At 35.8% G+C, this 21,519-nt stretch overlaps 2 protein-coding genes across 2 annotated transcripts in view; one reads left to right on the top strand and one right to left on the bottom strand.

The window, feature by feature from the left end:
* Window positions 1–21,519, top strand: part of LOC125661075 (uncharacterized) — a 277,053-nt gene that overhangs the window by 75,027 nt on the left and 180,507 nt on the right. The gene's annotated exons all lie outside the window — the stretch shown is intronic.
* Window positions 10,661–21,519, bottom strand: part of LOC125662094 (uncharacterized) — a 20,117-nt gene continuing 9,258 nt past the window's right edge. Inside the window, exons 3-10 of the mRNA XM_048894281.2 lie at window positions 20,714–20,740; window positions 19,583–19,677; window positions 18,626–18,697; window positions 18,093–18,201; window positions 16,985–17,079; window positions 16,725–16,793; window positions 16,086–16,221; window positions 10,661–10,758 (exon numbers count right to left, since the gene is read on the bottom strand). Coding sequence (XP_048750238.1) covers window positions 10,730–10,758; window positions 16,086–16,221; window positions 16,725–16,793; window positions 16,985–17,079; window positions 18,093–18,201; window positions 18,626–18,697; window positions 19,583–19,677; window positions 20,714–20,740 — 632 coding nt within the window. The 3' untranslated portion in view covers window positions 10,661–10,729. The remainder of the gene's footprint in view (window positions 10,759–16,085; window positions 16,222–16,724; window positions 16,794–16,984; window positions 17,080–18,092; window positions 18,202–18,625; window positions 18,698–19,582; window positions 19,678–20,713; window positions 20,741–21,519) is intronic.

Genomic DNA, 21,519 nt, shown 5'->3' with positions numbered 1-21,519 from the left:
ACATTTTACCTTCAGTAACAAACATTTTCTGTAGTAGTTGATGTTTCTATATCTAATTAAGTCGAGGCTCGGGACAATTATCCCCATCAACCAGCTGAACATACCCACTAACCGTTACCTTGCACAATTTATTCTGACATTATGGATGAGGTAACCAACAAGGGGTTATGTGTAAATCAAATGAGGAGTACATTTTTAGTAGAGATATCAAAATTAGTTCCCCAAATCAATATCACCCTGTATGAGTTTTTAATACATTTTACAGGACAATTTCTCACAAAGAATTAAAGACTAGAGTTTAGGGCACCATAGATAGTGGCTTATTTAATAAAACTGGAAGAAAGGAAATAGTCTTAACTTGTGATCAGTCATTCAAAACATTACTTTGTTAAAAACCGCTCTGATTCTACGCACACGTACTCCGAAGTTGATACTAAACAAATGCTGAGGTTCTTCATTGCAAATATCTTACAATATAATCGTTGTTTATATATTCCCATGTAACACTTTTATCCCCATTGTGACCACATCCTACCCCCGGGGCATGATTTTTACAAACTTGTATTTGTACTATGTCAAGAAACTTTCATGTAAATGTAAAATTATTTGGCCCAATCGTTCTTCAGAAGATTTTAAAGATTTTCCCTTTACTTTTGTATGTAAAAAGCTGATACCTTTCCCTGACCCTATTCTCCCCCTGTAAGCCAAACATCTAGCAAACTTGATACTGCACTATGTCGAGAATCTCTCATGTAAATGTAAACCTTTCTGATCCATTAATTTTTCACAAAATCGTTTAAAAATCATCTATATTTGTATGTAAAACTTGAATCCGTTATTGTTGTCCCAACCAACCCCTGAGGGGCTATGATGTTAAGAAACTTATATATGCACTATATCGGGAAGCATTCATGTAAATATAAACGTTTCTGGAGTAGTGGACCACTAGTAGTGGTTTATGAAAACACAATTTTTAAAGATTTGCCCTTTATATTTGTATGTAAAAATTTTGATATTATATTGTTGACCCAACTTTCCCCCAGTGGCCATGGTTGTAAGAAACTTAAATGTGCTCTATGTCAGGGAACTTTCAGGTAAATATCTACTCTTATGGTCCACTTTTATAAAGATTTCCCCTATATATTTGTATGTAAAAGGTTGATCACTTATTCTGGCCCTATTCTTTATTGAGGCCATAATTTCAAGAAACTTGAATCTGCACTATGTCAGGAAGATTCCCCGTAAATTGTACTTTATTGGTACAGTGGCCTTTGAGATTTTCAAAAAATTGCCATCTCTTCACATGTATAACGTTTATCTGTCATGTAAATTTCACGTCTTCTGGTCCAGTGGTTTTCGAGAAGATTTCTATCGAAAATGGGAGACAATGACAATTCTTGCTGCATGCACATCTTCAATACCCATAGAAACACTGTAAATTAAGGCAATCCTTAATTGAAGACCGTAGGAAGATTTAGATAGACAAATTATGTACAGAGTGGCCCACGATGGAACAACTTAATGAATTTCAGCTCTATACTTGATATAGAAATCTGCATAAAAACGGAGAAATACTAATGGACAGACATACGTACAGACGTCGCAGTTCATAACATATATGTAAAGATGGGCATATAAAATACGTTTAATTGTTGACGGACGACGGACGACGAAGGGCGCTGGCCAATAACAATAGGTTGCTTGAGTGACTCCTGTGACCTAATAATGCATGTTCAGAGAGTTTGGTACGTAACATATACTGTTAAATATGTAGTTTATGCAGATAAGTATATGTAAACGGAGGTAATGCATACATATATAATTAATGTCTTTGAATAATGAATAACTCAAAAGAATTCAAACAGCATTATCTGAAGTTACATCACTAGCAAGTGTTGTATTCTAATTCATATAGTGTAAGGGAGGTAACTCTAATATCTGCCTTCTTGCTCTCTACAGCCTGAACTTATTACTAAAAAATGAATACTTCTCTGACTATTGCTAGGAAAATTGAGGACTCCCACTGATTGGTACACCTCTGGAAGACCACAGCAATGTTAATTGAAGTGTTCATCATCTATCAGCAGGTCATGATGGGCGGAGAAAATTGTCTCTGCCCACTCACACTCACACTGACACTAACGTGCAAGACAGGTAAAGTGTAAATATAGTTATTGTGCTCTAAGACTAAGTAAGTTGTAGATATAGTTTTTCTGTTCTAAGACTATTTAAATAATGGATATGTCATGGGTATATGTGGCAATGTTAGGATCATGACCTTCTTAGCTCTGACTACTGGGTTAATCCTTTACCTCAGTTTATAGAGCACTGGACAGCAGAATTATATTTTGTCTTTAATATACAATTACCTGTAATCGACTGTGAAAAGTGCAGTTTACAGGTGTTTGTATTTCTTTGCTATAACTGCTAGTAGTGTTAACTTGGCAGTGTTTTCTTTAATCCCTGGTTTAATTTGTGACAGTGACAGAGCTGAACTTGTATAGGAAGTGACTGTGACAGAGCTGAGCTTGTATAAGTAGTGACTGTGACAGAGCTGAGCTTGTATACGTAGTGACTGTGACAGAGCTGAGCTTGCATAAGTAGTGACTGTGACAGAGCTGAGCTTGTATAAGTAGTGACTGTGGCCGTGACAGAGCTGAGCTTCTATAGGTAGTGATTGTGACAGAGCTGAGCTTGTAAATGTAGTGACTGTGGCAGAGCTGAATTGTATAGGTAGTGATTGTGACAGAGCTGAGCTTGTATAGGAAGTGACTGTGACAGAGCTGAGCTTGTATAGGAAGTGACTGTGACAGAGCTGAATTGTATAGGTAGTGACTGTGACAGAGCTGAGCTTATATAGGTAGTGACTGTGACAGAGCTGAGCTTGTATACGTAGTGACTGTGGCAGAGCTGAATTGTATAGTTAGTGACTGTGACAGAACTGAGCTTGTATTATCAGTATTGACTGTGACAGAGCTGAGCTTGTATAGGTAGTGACTGTGACAGAGCTAAGCTTGTATAGGTAGTGACTGTGGCCATGACAGAGCTGAGCTTGCGTAGGTAGTGAATCTCCTCTTGGTTTACATATACATCGTGACAGAGCTGAGGAATATAGAGTAACGGTCCTTGCCCGGTCTCTTGGATGAGAAGCACGGGATATTATTGTGAGAGTCATGGGTCGAGTCCTCTAAAATGGAAGATTTGTGTTATGGTAAACATTGACAAGACAAAATGTGTTATATTGTGAGGCTCTGTATTCTAGTCATTTCCCAACTCCGTGCATCCGGCAAATTGTATTATCCCGTTGTTGTAAATTTACACATCTTTGCTCTAGCCCTGTGTCATTATGTAATTTATGTCTAAAATTCATCATTTTCTTTTCGTGGGACACTCAATATACTTTGTTGTATTTGTGCATGTGCCTTCCAAGCAGTCTCAGAATTACTGGATATCAAAGGGTGCTGCCCTCATGTGTCAGCTCAGTGAATAAAGGGTGGATAACTCTAAATCATTTGTGATTTTATATTTTTAAGAAAAGACATGTGATAGAAAACTGTTTTTATTCCTGAACATATGTTGGAGCCTATAGGATAACATTTGTTTATTGCATGTATATCTATTCTATTAATTTCCGTCCATCAATATGACTGTTATAAACTGTGATTATGAATATTGGAGTGCATTTTGAGTTGGATATTGTGTTATATATATTGTGTATAAAGATGTTTATTTGTATGTGAATTTACAGTATCTGTTGACATATATTATTTTTATCAGTAAAGTGCAAATTGGCAGTTGAAGGCCTTGTCAAATCAACATTTGTTGTTTATGAAGTGATGTACACTTTGATCTTTTATTAGTCTGTGATTTGAGTGTGCCTTTTGTTTATCTCTATTTCCCATTCATCATTAACATATGGATACCGATTAATGAAGCTCTGTTATCATATCATTGTACTTGGGAATGTTATACTAAAGATCCCTGAGTGAGATAATTATGGATAAACTTAATTAACTTTATACATTAACTATTTCCGTCACTTTCATATTTGTACAAGTTCTGACCAATGCAACACAGTTCGTCTTATTTCTTGTTTACTGCTTGATGACACATTTAGATTGGATTTTATATAAAAATATCATGTGTTTTTATTAAAATATTAAAAGTAATTGCACCAGTTTATTTATGCAAGGTGAAGATAACAAACAGTGATCAATCTCATAACTCCTACAAGCAATACAAAATAGATAGTTGGGCAAACACGGACCCCTGGACACACCAAAGGTGAGATCAGGTGCCTAGGAGGAGTAAGCATCCCCTGTTGACCGGTCACACCCGCCGTGAGCCCCATATCCTGATCAGGTAAACGGAGTTATCCGCAGTTAAATCAGTGTGCTAAGAACGGCTTAACAATCGGTATGAAACACGTCAGACAGCATTTGACCCAATGCGAGTTTGTATTGACGAACTAGATTGTTATACCGACCATAGAATTTGCGAAATGCTTACTTCAATCGAGACTGTAGATATCCCTGTACCATCAACTTGTTTGTCAGTAGCTTACCTCGATTTAAAAACTGACTATACCCAGAACAAGCTCTTGCATATCGAATCAGTTGAGATATATAAACACCATATGCAGGTGATAATGGAATATTGCTACATAAATGTGGGAAGTTGACGATGGAGAAGATGAAATCATCCCGTTTGTCATACAGTTGAGTTGTCAGTTTGCCGTTAATGTCTACTTTCAATAAAATATCTAAGTATGAAGCAGAAGTGGACGACTCTGTGGTGTCCTTTATTTCGAGCTCACAGGGATATATCAAATCGACATATGAATGAAAGCTATCATTGTTAATAGACAAAACGTCATCGATATATCTAAAAGTCGAATCGAAGGCCACAGCGAGAGATCTTTTCTTCTCATGTAGAAGTTTTTAAAGAAATTTTGCTTCATATGAATATAAAAACAGGTCAGCTAACAAAGGAACACAATTCGTGCCCCTGGGAATTCCAAAAGACTGTTGGAAGACCTGATCACCAAAGACCACGAAGATATTGTCAATGAGAAACTCTAGCATATTTTTTATTTCAACTTCAGAGTACTTGTGCGTGGAATCAGAGTGGTGTTTAACAAAGTAAGTTTTTGAATGACTGATCACTAGATATGAATATTTCCGTTTTCCGTTTTTGTTGAAGAAACAACTGTCTATGATGTCAAAAAGTCAAGTCTTTAATTTATCGTGAGGAATGGTCGTGTATAGTGTTGAAAAGTCATAGGTTTTAATGCTATTGATTTGGGAAAAATTCTATGATTTCAAGTTTACTAAAAGTTCTTTAGAATTTTTTCGAATCCATATTTGATTAACACCACTTCTGGCATATGTAGTCGCACAGTAAGTTTGAAGTTTCTCCTTCATAGCTGTTAACATTTTCGTGAGGAGCAAAGATAGGGGCTTGGTAGAGCACTTACTGGATCCAGCAATATATCTTTGTTTGTAAGGGATTTTATGTAGTTTAGGAATCCAGTAAAGGTACGGTAACTCATATTCATTCGACCCATTGACTGGAATATTAAATGTGTCTAAAACTGAAGCATGGTTTTGAAGAATTTCGTCTTTTGAAAGGGCAGTTGGACTATAAATATGATTACCAGAAGTGGAATTAATGTCAAGTTCGTTTAAAATACAGTTGTAATAATGAGCCTTACAAACAAAGACAATGTTGTTACTAGCTTTGTCAGCTGGAACCAAAACGTAGTCCTCATGTAACCTATCTAATTCTTTTATCACTTCTGGTTTAATAAACACAGAAGGATAGATGGTACGTACTTTGGTTTTCATGTGTCTAATGCGGGATTTTAATATCCCTCCTATGCTTTTAACCCATTCTGACAATGTATCAAGTTCTTTTTCATATTTAGCCCATCGTTTGGCATAATCTTCGACAGAGCTCATAATAGAGATGAAGTTCTGTCGCCAATTAAAAGACCGAGGTTCTCTGTATTTAGGACCTTTAAGAATAAGTGATTTGAGGTCCTCATTTTCAACTATATCAACATCAGCAGTAATAACATGTCCAGCTGGACTGTAGTTGAAAGAAGATGAAGACCAAGAACATGTTGGTGGATTACGTATCAGATGGTCTATATCTAAGCACTGCAAAGTTTGTTTATAATTAAAAAGTTTGGATGTAATAGTAGAAGTATAGCTGTAGGAAATACAGGGTGTAGACTTGAACTTGAAATAAGTTGGAATACACGACCGAACCCTTTTATGACGAAGAATGTAACTTATATTGACGGCATCTATTCCTTTGTTTGTAAATTTTAGCTTAAGGAACTGATGGCATGATTTGGAAGGAATATCATCCATGGTCCGTGCTGGTTTATAGAGCCTGTGGTAGGTAACATCCACAATCATAGAGTTCATTCTACATTCAGGTGTTGAAAAATCCAAGTATAGACTAGTCATAGCTTCTTCAAATAACGTATGTAAAACCCTCAATGGAATAGAGTAAAGTTGTGTACGAATATGATGTGGACCCAATTGTCTGTTGACGTGAGGCAAAAGTGAATCAAACGTGACATCATTTATACTTGGTCTTTTATATGAACGATGTCCGTAACTGCTTTTTCGTCTTTGGGTATTGGGAAAAAGTCCCATCACATTAACGTTATTTCCTTGTGGACTGGTCAAATTTCCCACATCATATACATTATCATTGCATCCATATGGAAATGCAGTGCCTAGGGTCCTGATCCAGTGATCTTCTCGTTGTCAACGAAAAGGGGTGTTAATGTAGAATTGTTTGTGTGATGGTAATTTTTTTTCTAAAATCCTTACCCTCATGGACAAGATGGAGTGGTCCGGTGCATTAAGATGCTTGTAAAGAAGTTGGTTACCACCATTATTAATTTGAAATATGTGCCCCGATATTCTTTTATTAAGTGAACCCTTGGTTTCTCCTACATAAATTAAGCCACACAGGTTACACTCAATGGCGTAGACAACGTTAGAAGATTTACAAGTCAGATTATCAAACGTTTTGGTACAGAAACTACGTCCAGTTAAATTACTATTAAATGAATTTTTAGTGATCAGTATATTACAAGTTTTGCAATTTTTTGGAGAACATTTTGAGGTTGAACACATCGGGTCTGAAAAGGATTTATCAAATATATCTCTTAAAGGAACATAACTGTCTTTAATTTGGGTATAAAAATTTTGGTTTCTGTACCAAAGCTGACAATCTGACGATTGTACATACGACAAATCTTTGATATCTCGAAGGATAATCCGAGGGACACCAACCGATCTGTAGGAGCCTGTGTCCCTTATAGACTCCACAGAGTGACACCTTTTTATACTTGGCGACGTGTCAGCCAGTATTGTTTCGTTATTGTGTATATTCATGAAGGAACATATATCGAGCGACAAGTATCCTCGGGGACAGAATGTCCACCAGCAGATATACAAACTCGATAGTTAAATGTAAGGTGAAGATAACGAACAGTGATCAATCTCATAACTCCTACAAGCAGTACAAGGGTTTATGAGATTGATCTCCGTTTGTTATCTTCACCTTTCACTCCATCAATTGTCGATATTTCTAATTGTTTGGTTAATGATAACAAAAGTCCCATGGGCCACATCGCTACCCCGAGTCACCTTGACCCAAGTTAAAATATTTTCCCTATATATATTCTCATCCAAAACTCTAATCCCCTATTATGCCCCCATCCTATCCCTGGGGGTCATTATTTTAACAAAACGGAATATCCACCATGTCAAGGAGTTTTCGCATTGATTACAATATTTTTGGCCTAGTTGTGCTTGAGAAGAAGAGTTCAAAATGAGCCTACCTTATTTTTTTGATTATCTCTCCCTTGAAAATAAACTTGAATCCCTTCACCGAAGGATAATTTGTACCAAGTTTGGTTGAAATCGGGCCAGTGGTTCTGGAGAAGAAGTCGAAAATGTAAGGGGGGAAATACAGACAGACGGCATACAACAGGTGATCAGAAAAGCTCACTCGAGCTTTCAGCTCAGGTGAGTTAAAACGGGGCTATCGTGTCTTGGCAGGATTCTGCACGCCAAAGAACCCTCGCCGCTACGACCGTAAGATCTAAGCATACAGTAGCGGATTTAAGGGGCGTGCATCCCCCTTAACATTTTCAAATTTAAGGTAAGTCATGGTCTCTTGTTTAAAAAAAAACGAGAAAAGCAGCAATAATGTTTCCACTAGCGGAGAAATCAATGAAGCAATCTCTTGATTGATTGTATTACTTTCATAGGAAGAATGTATACCCCCCCCCCCCAAAAAAAAAAAACACCTTACAAATTATGTTATTTCATAAATTTCACCTCATCAAAAATGACGGAAAATAGGAAAGACGATTACATAGGAGTCTTTTAAAATCAATACACATCGGAGATTACGAACAGGCTTACTATCAGGAAGATAATTATTCATGAATTGACATTTTCTGCTGATTCAATTGACGGGTGTAGTGCTTCAGACCCACTTGGATTCAATGATATTATTGATATTCAACCACATCTGTGTTATTTTATCCTGTATGTAAAACTTATACGGTACCAATTTTGATGCACCAGATGCGCATTGGTTTGAAATCCGAAATAACAATGAAGTTTTAGAGCTATTATAGGAAAAAACAGCGTGCCAAAAAAAGTGGAATCAAATTTGTCTAAGGATAAGAGCTATGCATGAGGGAGATAATCCTTAATTTGCAAATGAATTTCTAAATTTTATAACAGCAATTAAATCTACATCCGTATTTTCAAACTAATAACGAAGTACTTAGCTACTGGGAGGTATAAGCAATGCAAAGTAGATAGTTAGGCAAACACGAACCTCTGGAAACACGAGAGGTGCGATCAGGTGCCTAGGAGGAGTAAGCATCCCCTGTTGACCGGTCACACCCGCCGTGAGTCCTATATCTTGATCAGGTAAACGGAGTTATCCGCAGTCAAAATCAGTGTGCCAAGAACGGCTTAACAATCGGTATGAAACACGTCAGACAGCATTTGACCCAATGATAGGTTGTATTGACGAACTAGATCGTTATAACGACCATAGAATTTGCGAAATGCTGACTTCAATCGAGACTGTTGAAACCCTTGTACCATCAACTTGTTTGTCAGTAGCTTACCTCTATTTAAAAACTGACTATACGCAGAACAAGCTCTTGTATATCGAATAAGTTGAGATATATAAACACCATATACAGGTGATAATGGAATATTGCTACATAAATGTGGGAAGTTGACGATGGAGAAGCTGAAATCATCCCGTTTGTCATACAGTTGAGTTGTCAGTTTGCCGTTAATGTTTACTTTCAATAAAATATCTAAGTATGAAGCAGAAATGGACGACTCTGTGCTGTCCCTTATTTCAAGGTCACAGGGATATATCAAATCGACATATGAATGAAAGCTATCATATTAGTCAAAATTATTATTGTTAATAGACAAAACGTCATCGATATATCAAAATGTCGAATTGAAGGCCACAGCGGGAGATTTGTCCATCTCACGTAGAAGTTTTTGAATAAATGTAAATCTCATCAGCTTAGGGGTAAGGGTTTGGTTCTAGGGTGGAGCCAGAAGTATTGTAGTGAACATTTCCTTTATTATTTGAAAGAGGTTAAAACGTTTGCTGATCTAGAATCAAAAGTAAAATTAATTTATATTTAGGAAAAACAGAAAAATGATGTACCAAAAATTGTGAATTTCGAAATTGAACGGTTTTGACTCTGGGTCGAGTCCAAATTGGTCATATCGTGTTAATGTTATTTATATTATGTTGAACATTTTTATCAGTATAGGCGCTTTTCGAGAGCATTTAAGTTTTGAGGACACATCTTGTTTCATACGTTTGCTGAAAATTAGTATTTAGTTTAGAAATTCATAGGCTTTGTTCTACTTTCCGTAGACCTTGAGACAATTGATAATTTTAACTAATTGTCAAATGACTATTAGATCGTATGAGTTTCTTGATTATAGCACCTCGTGTATAAAATCCCCACACAAAATACACGAAGGTATGACGTCACATGAGGATAGAGCTAACACATTGACTTTTGTCTGACGTCAAGTATTAAAGTGAAAGTCACGAGTCTTTCGGAAATGGACTTGTGAACGAAGACCCCATCAATGTCGGCACGTTAAAGAACCCCCACTGTAAATATCCGATCGCCTAACAGAAGTCAAATTTGTGATAATTCATCTCGAGCAATAAGCTGAGAAGATGTAACAATTCAGAGGCTTTCCAATGGTCTTTACGTGCGATTCAGGAACAGAAAACAAAGAACTGAAACTGAAGAAAAACCTAGTTTATAAAATTTAGAAATTCATTTCAAAACTAAGGATGATATCTCCCTCATGCATAGCTCTGATCCTTGGACAAATTTGGCTCCAGTTTTTTTTTTTGTTTTTTTTTTTTTGTTGGTTTTTTTTTTTTTTTTGGCGCTCTAATTTTCCTTTTAGCTGTTACAAGTTTTTTTGTCATTTCAAATTTCCAAAATTTCGACTTGAGCATCACTGAAGATACATTATTTGTCAAAATGCCCATCTGGTGCATCAAAATTGGTACCGTATAAGTTTTACATGTAGGTAATTAATAAAATAACAAAGGGCGTACTACAAGTTTTATTTCTCGCATAGCTGATATATGTTGCTCTCAGACTCCTTGGACTTACTCATTATCTACTAAAATCAGCAACCGTCATATCTGTCAAATAAACAAAACATATTAGTTGGATCAGAACACGACCGGAGCTAGTGGTAACGGGAAATAAGGGGACATGTTTAATGAAGAAGAAATATATCAGCTCAGATTAGTGAACAAGAAATCACTTTACACATTAGGAGAACTGAACAAGAAATCACTTTACACATTAGGAGAACAAGAAATCACTTTACACATTAGGAGAACTGAACAAGAAATCACTTTACACATTAGGAGAACTGAACAAGATTTTTAACGATATACCGGTTGGTACATCAAATGCTGATTTGTGAATATAGATGTTCCATGTGCTCCTGACATTGCAATGAAAGATGATGATAACGAACAGTGATCAATTTCGTAACTCCTACAAGCAATACAAAATAGAGAGTTGGGCAAACACGGACCGCTGGACACACCAGAGGTAGGATCAGGTGCCTAGGAGGAGTAAGCATCCCCTGTCGACCGGCCACATATAAATTATCCTGTTTTAACCATGCACTGTAGTTTTGGAATGCGAGATAATCATTTTAAATCCGCTTGAGTGTAACTAAAATGAGACGGTTATTAAAATGAATAAGGTGGTTATGAGATGCAGTAAGCTCGTTATCAAAATGAGTACGCTGGTTATCACGTTGAGTATTCCGGTTGTTCAAATGACTGACCCGGATTTCTTATTGAGTAAGCTTCTTATTAAAGTTAGTGTCCTGATTATCAAAACGAATAAGCTAGTTATCATAATTAGGCACATGGTTATCAAAATGAGTACCGGTCAACAAAGGATGCGTACTCCTCCTAGGGGTATCCAGGGGTCCGTGTTTGCCCAATTATATATTTTGTATTGCTTATAGGACTTATGAGATTGATCATTGTTCGTTTTCTTCACCTTTCATGCATGAGTTACTAGTTACAATGTAGTAAGATGAATATGATGGTTATTACATCAGAATGAGTATATTAATCATCAAAATTAGCACGGTGGTTATAAGTAGGGTGTGATGGTCATTATAATGAGTATATTGGTTATAAGTAGGATGTGGTGGTCATTATAATGAGTATATTGGTTATAAGTAGAGCGTGATGGTCATTATAATGAGTATATTGGTTATAAGTAGGGTGTAGTGGTCATTATAATGAGTATATTGGTTATAAGTAGGGTGTAGTGGTCGTTATAATGAGTATATTGGTTATAAGTAGGGTGTGATGGTCATTATAAGGAGTACATTGGTTATAAGTAGGAAGTGATGGTCATTATAATGAGTATATTGGTTATAAGTAGGATGTGATGGTCATTATAATGAGTATATTGGTTATAAGTAGGAAGTGATGGTCATTATAAAAAGTATATTGGTTATAAGTAGGGTGTGATGGTCATTATAATGAGTATATTGGTTATAAGTAGGGTGTGATTGTCATTATAATGAATATATTGGTTATAAGTAGGGTGTGATGGTCATTATAATGAGTATATATGTTATAAGTAGGGTGGAGTGGTCATTATAATGAGTATATTGGTTATAAGTAGGGTGTGATGGTCATTTTAATGAGTATATTGGTTATAAGTAGGGTGTGATGGTCATTTTAATGAGTATATTGGTTATAAGTAGGGTGTGATGGTCATTTTAATGAGTATATTGGTTATAAGTAGGGTGTGATTGTCATTATAATGAATATATTGGTTATAAGTAGGGTGTGATGGTCATTATAATGAGTATATTGAATAATATGATAGACATTTATATTAACAGTTTCACGTTCTGTATACGAATCCAGACAGACTATTGAGAAATACATTAATGTTAAAGAAATTAAGGCCAGTATTTCCCAAAATGTATGGTAGTTAAAATTATTCAATTTGTAAACACAATATTCCACTGGGTCAAATGCTATCTGACGTACTTCATTTCAATTGTTAGGCTCTTCTTTAAATACGGATTTTGATTCCGGATTACTCTGTTTACCTGATCAAGAAATAGGGTTTCCGGTGGATGTGACCGGTCCACAGGGGGTGCTTTCTCTTCCTAGACACCTGATCTCTCTCCCGGTATATCGTGTTTGCTTTACAATTAAATTGGTATTCTTTACAGTAAATATCACATTGATCACTGTTCGTTATCTCTACTTGTCCATATATTGTATACTGATTGTGACTACGGATATGTCTCACCACTACGGATACCATAACCGCTATTACATCAAATAAGGATATTTTATTTTTTAAAAGGGCTTATTTTGTCAAAAGTAATTTGAACGTTTTTGGGCATGCAAGACAATGTTAACATGCTCTTGGGAGACTTTCAACAAAAATAATTATATCAACTCGTGTACGTTATTCAGGGGTGCGGGTTATCTAAAACATTTTTTCAGTGAATCAGAAATAAAGGTATCGCTATCATCAAGGAAAAGTGATACAAAATTGTCAGTGTATTTGTTTCAAAGATGAATGTAAACCGGTTTGCGGTTTACATCACGCAATATACATTGAAATCTATTTGTTTTCAATTCATGTTCACTTAATTTCAAACATAAACTTTTCCCAATGACATACTATTGCCAAGCATATAAATAATGGAGGGGGTATTACATGTACCAGCAGTAGCTGTCCTCCACATTTTTATGAATGATTTTATATATAATAAAATGTAGCTTTGCGGCGGAACGCCCTTTCATTTTTTTCTGACAAGAGCAATACTATTAAGATTTTTATTTAATACATTAAAGTTATTTGACACTGTGTCCATGGCTCCGTGTTTACCCAACTATATATTTTCTATTGCTAATAGGAATTGTAAGATTGATCACTGTTAGTTATCTTTACCTTCCCCACTCATTCTCAATATAAGAACTTAAACAGCAAAATGATTTGTTAAAAATAAAACTCAATGATATCAAAATTACTATCATGTGCAATGAAAATGAAATAAACCTTTAAAGTCACGGAGGCGGATAAAAAATGCACCCCATCATAAATGGGAATTCCTCTACTTTTGTTTGAAAGATCAGGGGAACATGTTTGGACGCCCTGTCTTCTTCAAAATGAAATTATTTAATAACGAATTGAACAAAACTTCAAACGACCGGAATATACAGGTACCTCTAATGCAAGGTGAAGATAACGAACAGTGATCAATCTCACAACTCCTATAAGCAATACAAAATAGATAGTTGGGCAAACACGGACCCCTGGACACACCAGAGGTGGGGTCAGGTGCCTAGGAGGAGTAAGCATCCCCTGTTGACCAGTCACACCCACCGTGAGCCCTATATCTTGATCAGGTAAACGGAGTTATCCTTAGTCAAACTCAGTGTGCTAAGAACGGCTTAAAAATCGGTATGAAACACGTCAGACAGCATTTGACCAAATGCGAGGTTGTATTGATGAACTAGATCGTTATAACGACCATAGAATTTACGAAATGCTGACATCAATCGAGACTGTTGAAATCCCTGTACCATCAACTTGTTTGTCAGTAGCTTACCTCGATTTAAAAACTGACTATACGCAGAACAAGCTCTTGCATATCGAATCAGTTGAGATATATAAACACCATATGCAGGTGATAATGGAATATTGCTACACAAATATGGGAAGTTAACGATGGAGAAGCTGAAATCATCCCGTTTGTCATACAGTTGAGTTGTCAGTTTGCCGTCAATGTCTACTTTCAATGAAATATCTAAATATGAAGCAGAAGTGGACGACTCTGTGGTGTCCTTTATTTCGAGCTCATAGGGATATATCAAATCGACATCTGAATGAAAGCTATCATTGTTAATAGACAAAACGTCATCGATATATCTAAAAGTCTAATAACTCAAATCAAAGTTCTTTTTGCAAAGTGCGAGGAAAATTCGTAATTTTTTGGGCAACAATGAGTACATGCACATTATATCGCTACATTTCAATATTTAAAGCTAGATAGTTCTAATGTTTATTGTTATTTTCGCTAAGTTTATACTTTATCAAACTACTTTAGATACAAGTATATCTAAAATAAAATGCATAATACTTAATGCTGATTATAATTACGTGTTTATGTGCTATTGGTTTTAATGCAGTTTTTATATATCAAATTTTATCGTATGAATGAAAGGTGAAGATAACAAACAGTGATCAATTTCATAACTCCTATAAGCAATACAAAATAGATGCGTGTTGAAATCAAATGTTGCTACATTAGTAATTAGAGATTGATTTCAATTTGTTTTTAAAAAGCGTTTCAAATTAAGAATGAAATAACAAATCATTAGGTATGTCATCATGCTGTGTAAAACTTATACGGTACCAATTTAGATGCACCAGATGCGCATTTCGACATATAATGTCTCTTCAGTGATGCTCAACCGAAATGTTTGAAATCCGAAATAACAATGAAGTTTTAGAGCTACATGTATTATAGGGGGAAACAATGTGCCAAAAAGGTGGAGTCAAATTCGTCTAAGGATAAGAGCTAGTATGTGTTTCGTTTCTAAACGTCAAACACATGTGATCGATTCGAAGCAGATTTTTTTAATAACGCATATGCAATAGATGTACATTTACAAGTACACGTATATAACACAGGCAGTTGGATAGGATGTGTATACATGCATAGATATAAATATTTAGGCACTTGAAATCAGGGGAGGGGGTTGCCCTCCAGTTTTTCTATGCTTTTTATTTCCTATTGTATTACTATTATTTTTTACTGATATCAATTAATGTTCATCTCTGTATTTGATTTTTGTTCAGAAATAAATCTACTGAAATCAAGTAGTACATACTCAAGTAGTCCGAATTTGTACACCTTATTTCGATATATTTGATTTAAACCATAGTTCTTTAAAGTGAGATCCTTGACAGGAACCCAATAACTTTACGTATTGTAGATCAAAAGTGAATTAATGAACAGTGATCAATTTCATAAATCCCATAAGTAATACAAAATAAATAGCCGGACAAACACAAACCACAGGTGAGATCAGGTGCCTAGTAGGAATAAGCATCGACCGCTCACACCCACCGTAAGCTAAATGGAGGTATTTTTAGTCAAAATCATTGTGCCATGAACGGTCTAACAATCGGTATGAAACACGTCAGACATCGACGAAAAAGTGGAGTAGAGATTTGTGACTAATCTGATAAATCCTATAAGATTTAGAAAATTGAGATCAGAGGTGGGATCGGACGACTAGTAGTAAACGAACCCTGCTGACCAGCAAATCTTGCTTCGAGCTCTTTATCTTGATGCGGTAAACGGGGTAATCCGTATTCAAGATAAGATACAGCGTTAGAAAAAACGTCACTGTATTTAAATATGCACCATTGATTTTCGTTTAACTGCACTTACTCTTTTTGAGTTGAAAACAGTCGGCGGCGTTACATCGGAATCCTCTACAACAGGCATCACACATTTTAACCCCCAGGTCGCCGTGAATATCTCTGGTGCTATGGTGAACTTCATTCCTTGCCATAGCACGACATACCTAGCCAAAAATGTCACAAAGGACGCAAATGAATGGAAATCTTTGGATGATTAAATGATTATGGGATTTTTACTTTACAAAAACAGGGCAATGATAATCATCTTATAATGATAATAGATTATTGATAGTGATGTGAAGTCCTTGTTCGATCCTTGTTCCTTTTCGTTACATAAAAAAATGCTCGATACATGGCACAGATGTTAACATAAGAATATTACCTTTTTAATGAATTTCCTACATAATTATCACAACAAACACTGTAAACTCTCAATGTCGGTGGGCGTTATGTTACTTGTGTTATTTTCCCCAAAACATGTAATTGCTATAAGGAATAATTGCCATTGCTTGACTAAACTCCACAGAAAAAAATATGAAATTGAAATAAATACATAAACAGATAACATTAATCGAAATGAATTAACAACATTGTCGGTTGGGCATTCCAGTAAGGTTAGTATAATTATTTGACAAGGGTGTGATGGGAGTATTAAGAAACAACTTACATGTTTGTCATAACAGCCGAATACATAGCGAACAGCGAAACCAACTACTCGAATTCCAGTATAGCAAACCTAGTAATTCAACAATTTCAAAAACATTGGTACATTGTTGTGGCAATAATTATGTCTTATCGATACAGTTTTAATTATATATAATGAACATAAAACATCTGTAGCTCTCTCTCTCTCTCTCTCTCTCTCTCTCTCTCTCTCTCTCTCTCTCGCTGGAAAATGAGTACGTAAGTCAGCCTCTGATACTTTACCTCGGTCGGTGGACAGACAGTGGTTGTTTGACAAGAATGAAAGTCACTATGAACCCCATCACACGCAACACAGACGTCTTGCTGCTTTGCCGGCGCTATGAAATTGACATGAAATGCATATGTGCTCAGTCAGATATTGATTGAATTTAGGTGATGAAATACTTATTTTGAGAATTGAGTTTAAGGTTCACAATACATATAAAAAAGACTATTCTGAACGTTTTAGAATGTGCCGTTTTTGACCAGTGTAGCAACCTACTGGAATCCAGCCTTTCACACTCACATTGCTGTCAACAGTGGATGCTTGTTCCTCCTGGGCACCTGATCTTACCTCTGGTATACCCAGCGGTCCGTGTTTGCCCGACTCTGAATGATACATTCTTTATATGAAATTGTTCACTGTTCTTTATCTTCACCGTATCGTTCAACTTAGCATCTTGTGTACAGTACCTTCCGACAGTCATTCGCATAACACTTTGTTAATTTACGATTGATTGATTGAATTACGTCCATCTCGAGAATACTTCATTCAAATGGATACGTCACCATTGCCGGTGAAGGGCTGTAAAATTTAAACCTATGCTGGGCGCTTATGGCCATTCAACATGGAGTTATCTTTATCGTGCCACATCTGCTTTGACAAGGGACCTCGGTTTTTGCGGTCTCAACCGAAGGACCGCCCCATTTACTCGCCTCTCACAACAAGCATGGGGTAATGAAAACCTATTCCAACCCGTGTGTTAACTTACGACGGACATTCACATAACAATTTGTTAATTTACGACGGCCATTCGCATAGCACTTTGTTAACTTGGGAAGTTATTTACATAACACTTTGTTAATTTACGACAGTTATTCACATAACACATTTTTAACTACGAGTCATTCATATAACACTTTGTTAGCTTACGACAGTCATTCACATAACACTTTGTTAACCTACGACAGTCATTCACATAACACTTTGTTAACTTACGACAGTCATTCACATAACAATGTGTTAACTTACGATAATCATTCACATAACGCGTTGTTAACTTACGATAGTAATTCATATAACAATTTGTTAATTAAGGGCAGTTATTCACATAACACTTTGCTAACTTACATTGACCACACAGCTTGGCATTACACGGGCCATCGCTGTCTGGAGCATCTGAACAGCATGCTGCGCAATTACCCAAGTTGTCATTCAACGGCTGCGTCATTAAACACGTCTGCAAAAATAACAGGGTAATATTTCCACTCATTGCTATAAATTGAAAGTGACAAGGTTTGTGGACATAGTAAATGTAGGTATACACTTATACACACACAGAGTCTGGAACCCGATTAATATTTTCATTATGAATTGGCCAAATACGTACGCGATTGTGGGTAGAAGTTGTAAGAAATAATTTTATGCATTTTTGTTTAATTTACCAGACTTTTTTTCTATACTTTGAAAAAGTAACATGAAATGAATTGAATTAATATGTAGATATAAATTCCTTCAAAGTTTAAATTGCAAACATTTTGACAATAAAGTTGTATAAATAGTGTAAATGTTCTATAAATAGTGTAAATATTGTATAAATTGTGTAAAACTTTTGTTATTGTATATATGATATGAATACTGTTGTATAAATGGTGTAAACAAACCATTTTAGAACGACACCCTGCGTTGAATCTTTTTCCTAAAATTGCACTCGTGACTGTCTCCAAATAACATTCCTAGAAATAAACATTGCTCCTGTTGTTTATTTCGTCCTTGGTGTATAAAAAATCAATCTCATAAATCCTATACAAAACTGCTAAGCAGAGGATAGGCTCGGATGCCAAGAATAATTTGAAGCAGAAATCATGGTTTGTTTCTCCACTTCTGATATTGTGACCTTTACCCTGGTAGTAAAGAATGACTTTTTATTCACCCAAATTGTATTGTCCTACTGCAGCATTACTTATACTAAATGACTATCATTGGATTAAGAAATATGAAATGACCAATGAGCTCAAAGAACCAATGGAATAACAGAATAAAACTTTACTCAGCCAACTCCTGGTGCGCATTAGGACTTACGGTAAATTGAATTTTGAAATTGTATTTATCAAAACGATCAATGAAAAATGATAAAACGATTAAATAGATACACACATTCATATCCATACTATCACATTATCAAAGGTTTTCACGGACAACAGGGGTCCTTACAGGATCTAGGCACCAGATCCCACCTCAGATGTCTAGGTGTATTTATATATCTTTATTTTCAATTTTGTATTCTTGATATGATTGATGAGATTGATCACCATTCGTTTACTTCACCTTCTCATTGTAATATATAGCCCTTTCACGAATAAGTATTTCAATTGAGAACATTTTTTTTTATTTATATCATCTTTGAAATGAACCTGCGATAAAGAAACAATAAAATGGTGTTAATGTATCAAGTCATCGAACATTGCTAAAGACTGCTACAAATTGTTACAAACTGCTTAAGACTGCTACAAACTGCTACAGACTGATACAGAATGATACAGACTGCTAAAGACTGCTACAAACTCCTACAGACTGACTAGGTCTATTACAGTTTTCCTTTCTCTCTCTGTTGATCTTACCTCATTGTCTGCACAAGTGATAAGACTTGTTAGACAAACTGCAATATCAGCTTCTCCATTACATTGCATACATGTGGGTCCAGCATGGGTCAACACTATTGAAACAAAGATGTCAGATTCAGTTCAAGGAAAAGTTTACACTATGATATTCCCTGTCAAACAAATATATTTCATGTTGTATTGGTAGTTCAAAACTAGATTTGGGTTGCATGAAAAGGGAGAGTTTATTTCGCTTTTAAAATTCAGTGCAATCGGTAGCGGACTGGCACCGTCGCTTGTTTAGCAACTGGTGGGTCCTGGGTTCGAATCTACAGATATTCCAGCACTCCGCCGTGAGTTAAAGCCTCGCCCGTGCCATGGCCGCATGAAACCTACACAGTCCCTTTCCCAAATGCTCAGCATTTAGAAGAGAGAATCACAGGCCTTTCAGATCTGAAGTCACAATGAAGGTCCCCTGGCACTGCAAGACTTTAGCACGAGAAATAATTCTCACTGCTAACGGCCCCGAGCACTAAACATAGGTCCATGTTTCTTCATTTACAGTTATGGACGGGGCGTAACAACAAACAAACAACGGGACGTAACAACAAACAAACAATGGGACGTAACAACAAACAAACAACGGGACGAAACAACAAACAAACAGCGGGACGTAACAACAAACAAACAACTGGGACGTAACAACAAACAAACAAACAACGGGACGTAACAACAAACAAACAACTGGGACGTAACAACAAACAAACAAACAACATGACGTAACAACAAACAAACAACGGGACATAACAACAAACAAACAACGGGACGTAACAACAAACAAACAGCGGGACGTAACAACAAACAGCGGGACGTAACAACAAACAAACAACGGGACGTAACAACAAACAAACAACGGGGCGTAACAACAAACAACGTTTAACGTTCGTAGCGCCTGTTTCTTCCAACCGACATTGAAATGAAATGTAATGGGTGTTTTAGATAAGACTGTCAAACGGTAATAACACTTCAAAGTAGACATTTGTAAGATTAAGAAATGCCTTGGGCGTCATGTATGCTACTATTCACCTAAAGCTGATAACGTTTGTATGTAAGCGGAACACAGAAATAACGAAAACAGATTAAATGACTTACCAAACGTGGATATGGATATAAATGTAACTGAAATAGTAATAATAATAATAATAACAATGATGATAATAATGATAATATACGTAAAAATAGTCATCATCATTACGAGGATGATGATAATTTACCAAAAAATAGCACTATTATTGACCTGTTAGGATGTGTTATCATTGAAAATAAATTCATGATTACGGTGTAAATCTATTTTTTTTTTTTGCATTAGTTTGTATATGATAATGTTTCAGAGTACGTCAATGCAACTGTTAAGATGCTGTGCTATGATTGAAAATAAATTCATGATTATGACGTAATTCTATCTGGGTTTTTTTTTTTTGTATTTTTTTTATATATGATAATGTTTCGGAGTACGTCATTCCTGCTAATATGTCAATTTACATCCAAGTAAGCCAGACATCGTGCAGAGAACACAGCCGCCGATTTAATGTCTCTATGTTTATTGAGTGAACTATTATAGTCTTTCCTTTCCAGTGATTTCGTAGAATTACAATCAAACATCGACTTACAGGTAAGTCTCGTTTAATTTCTCATTCTACTACATCACTGTCCAGTTCATTACGGAACCACATGCGATTTTAAAGCTCTGACGCTATTAATGTGATAAAAAATGCAGTTGATTACAATTCAATTATTACAACCTATTTCACTAATGTAAATATATACATCACTGCATTGAACATGACATTCTCATTTATCAATACATTTTAATAATGTCTGTCCCAAAGAAATGTTTTCAACAGTAAAATTTTTGTTATAATACTTATAGCAAAAGTTTTATTTCTTAGACCAGCCCA

This window comes from Ostrea edulis, chromosome 8, assembly GCF_947568905.1.
Source record: "Ostrea edulis chromosome 8, xbOstEdul1.1, whole genome shotgun sequence".
Classification (NCBI taxonomy): domain Eukaryota; kingdom Metazoa; phylum Mollusca; class Bivalvia; order Ostreida; family Ostreidae; genus Ostrea; species Ostrea edulis.
Note: the sequence above shows the minus strand (reverse complement) of the source record. Positions and strands in the feature narration are given on the sequence as shown.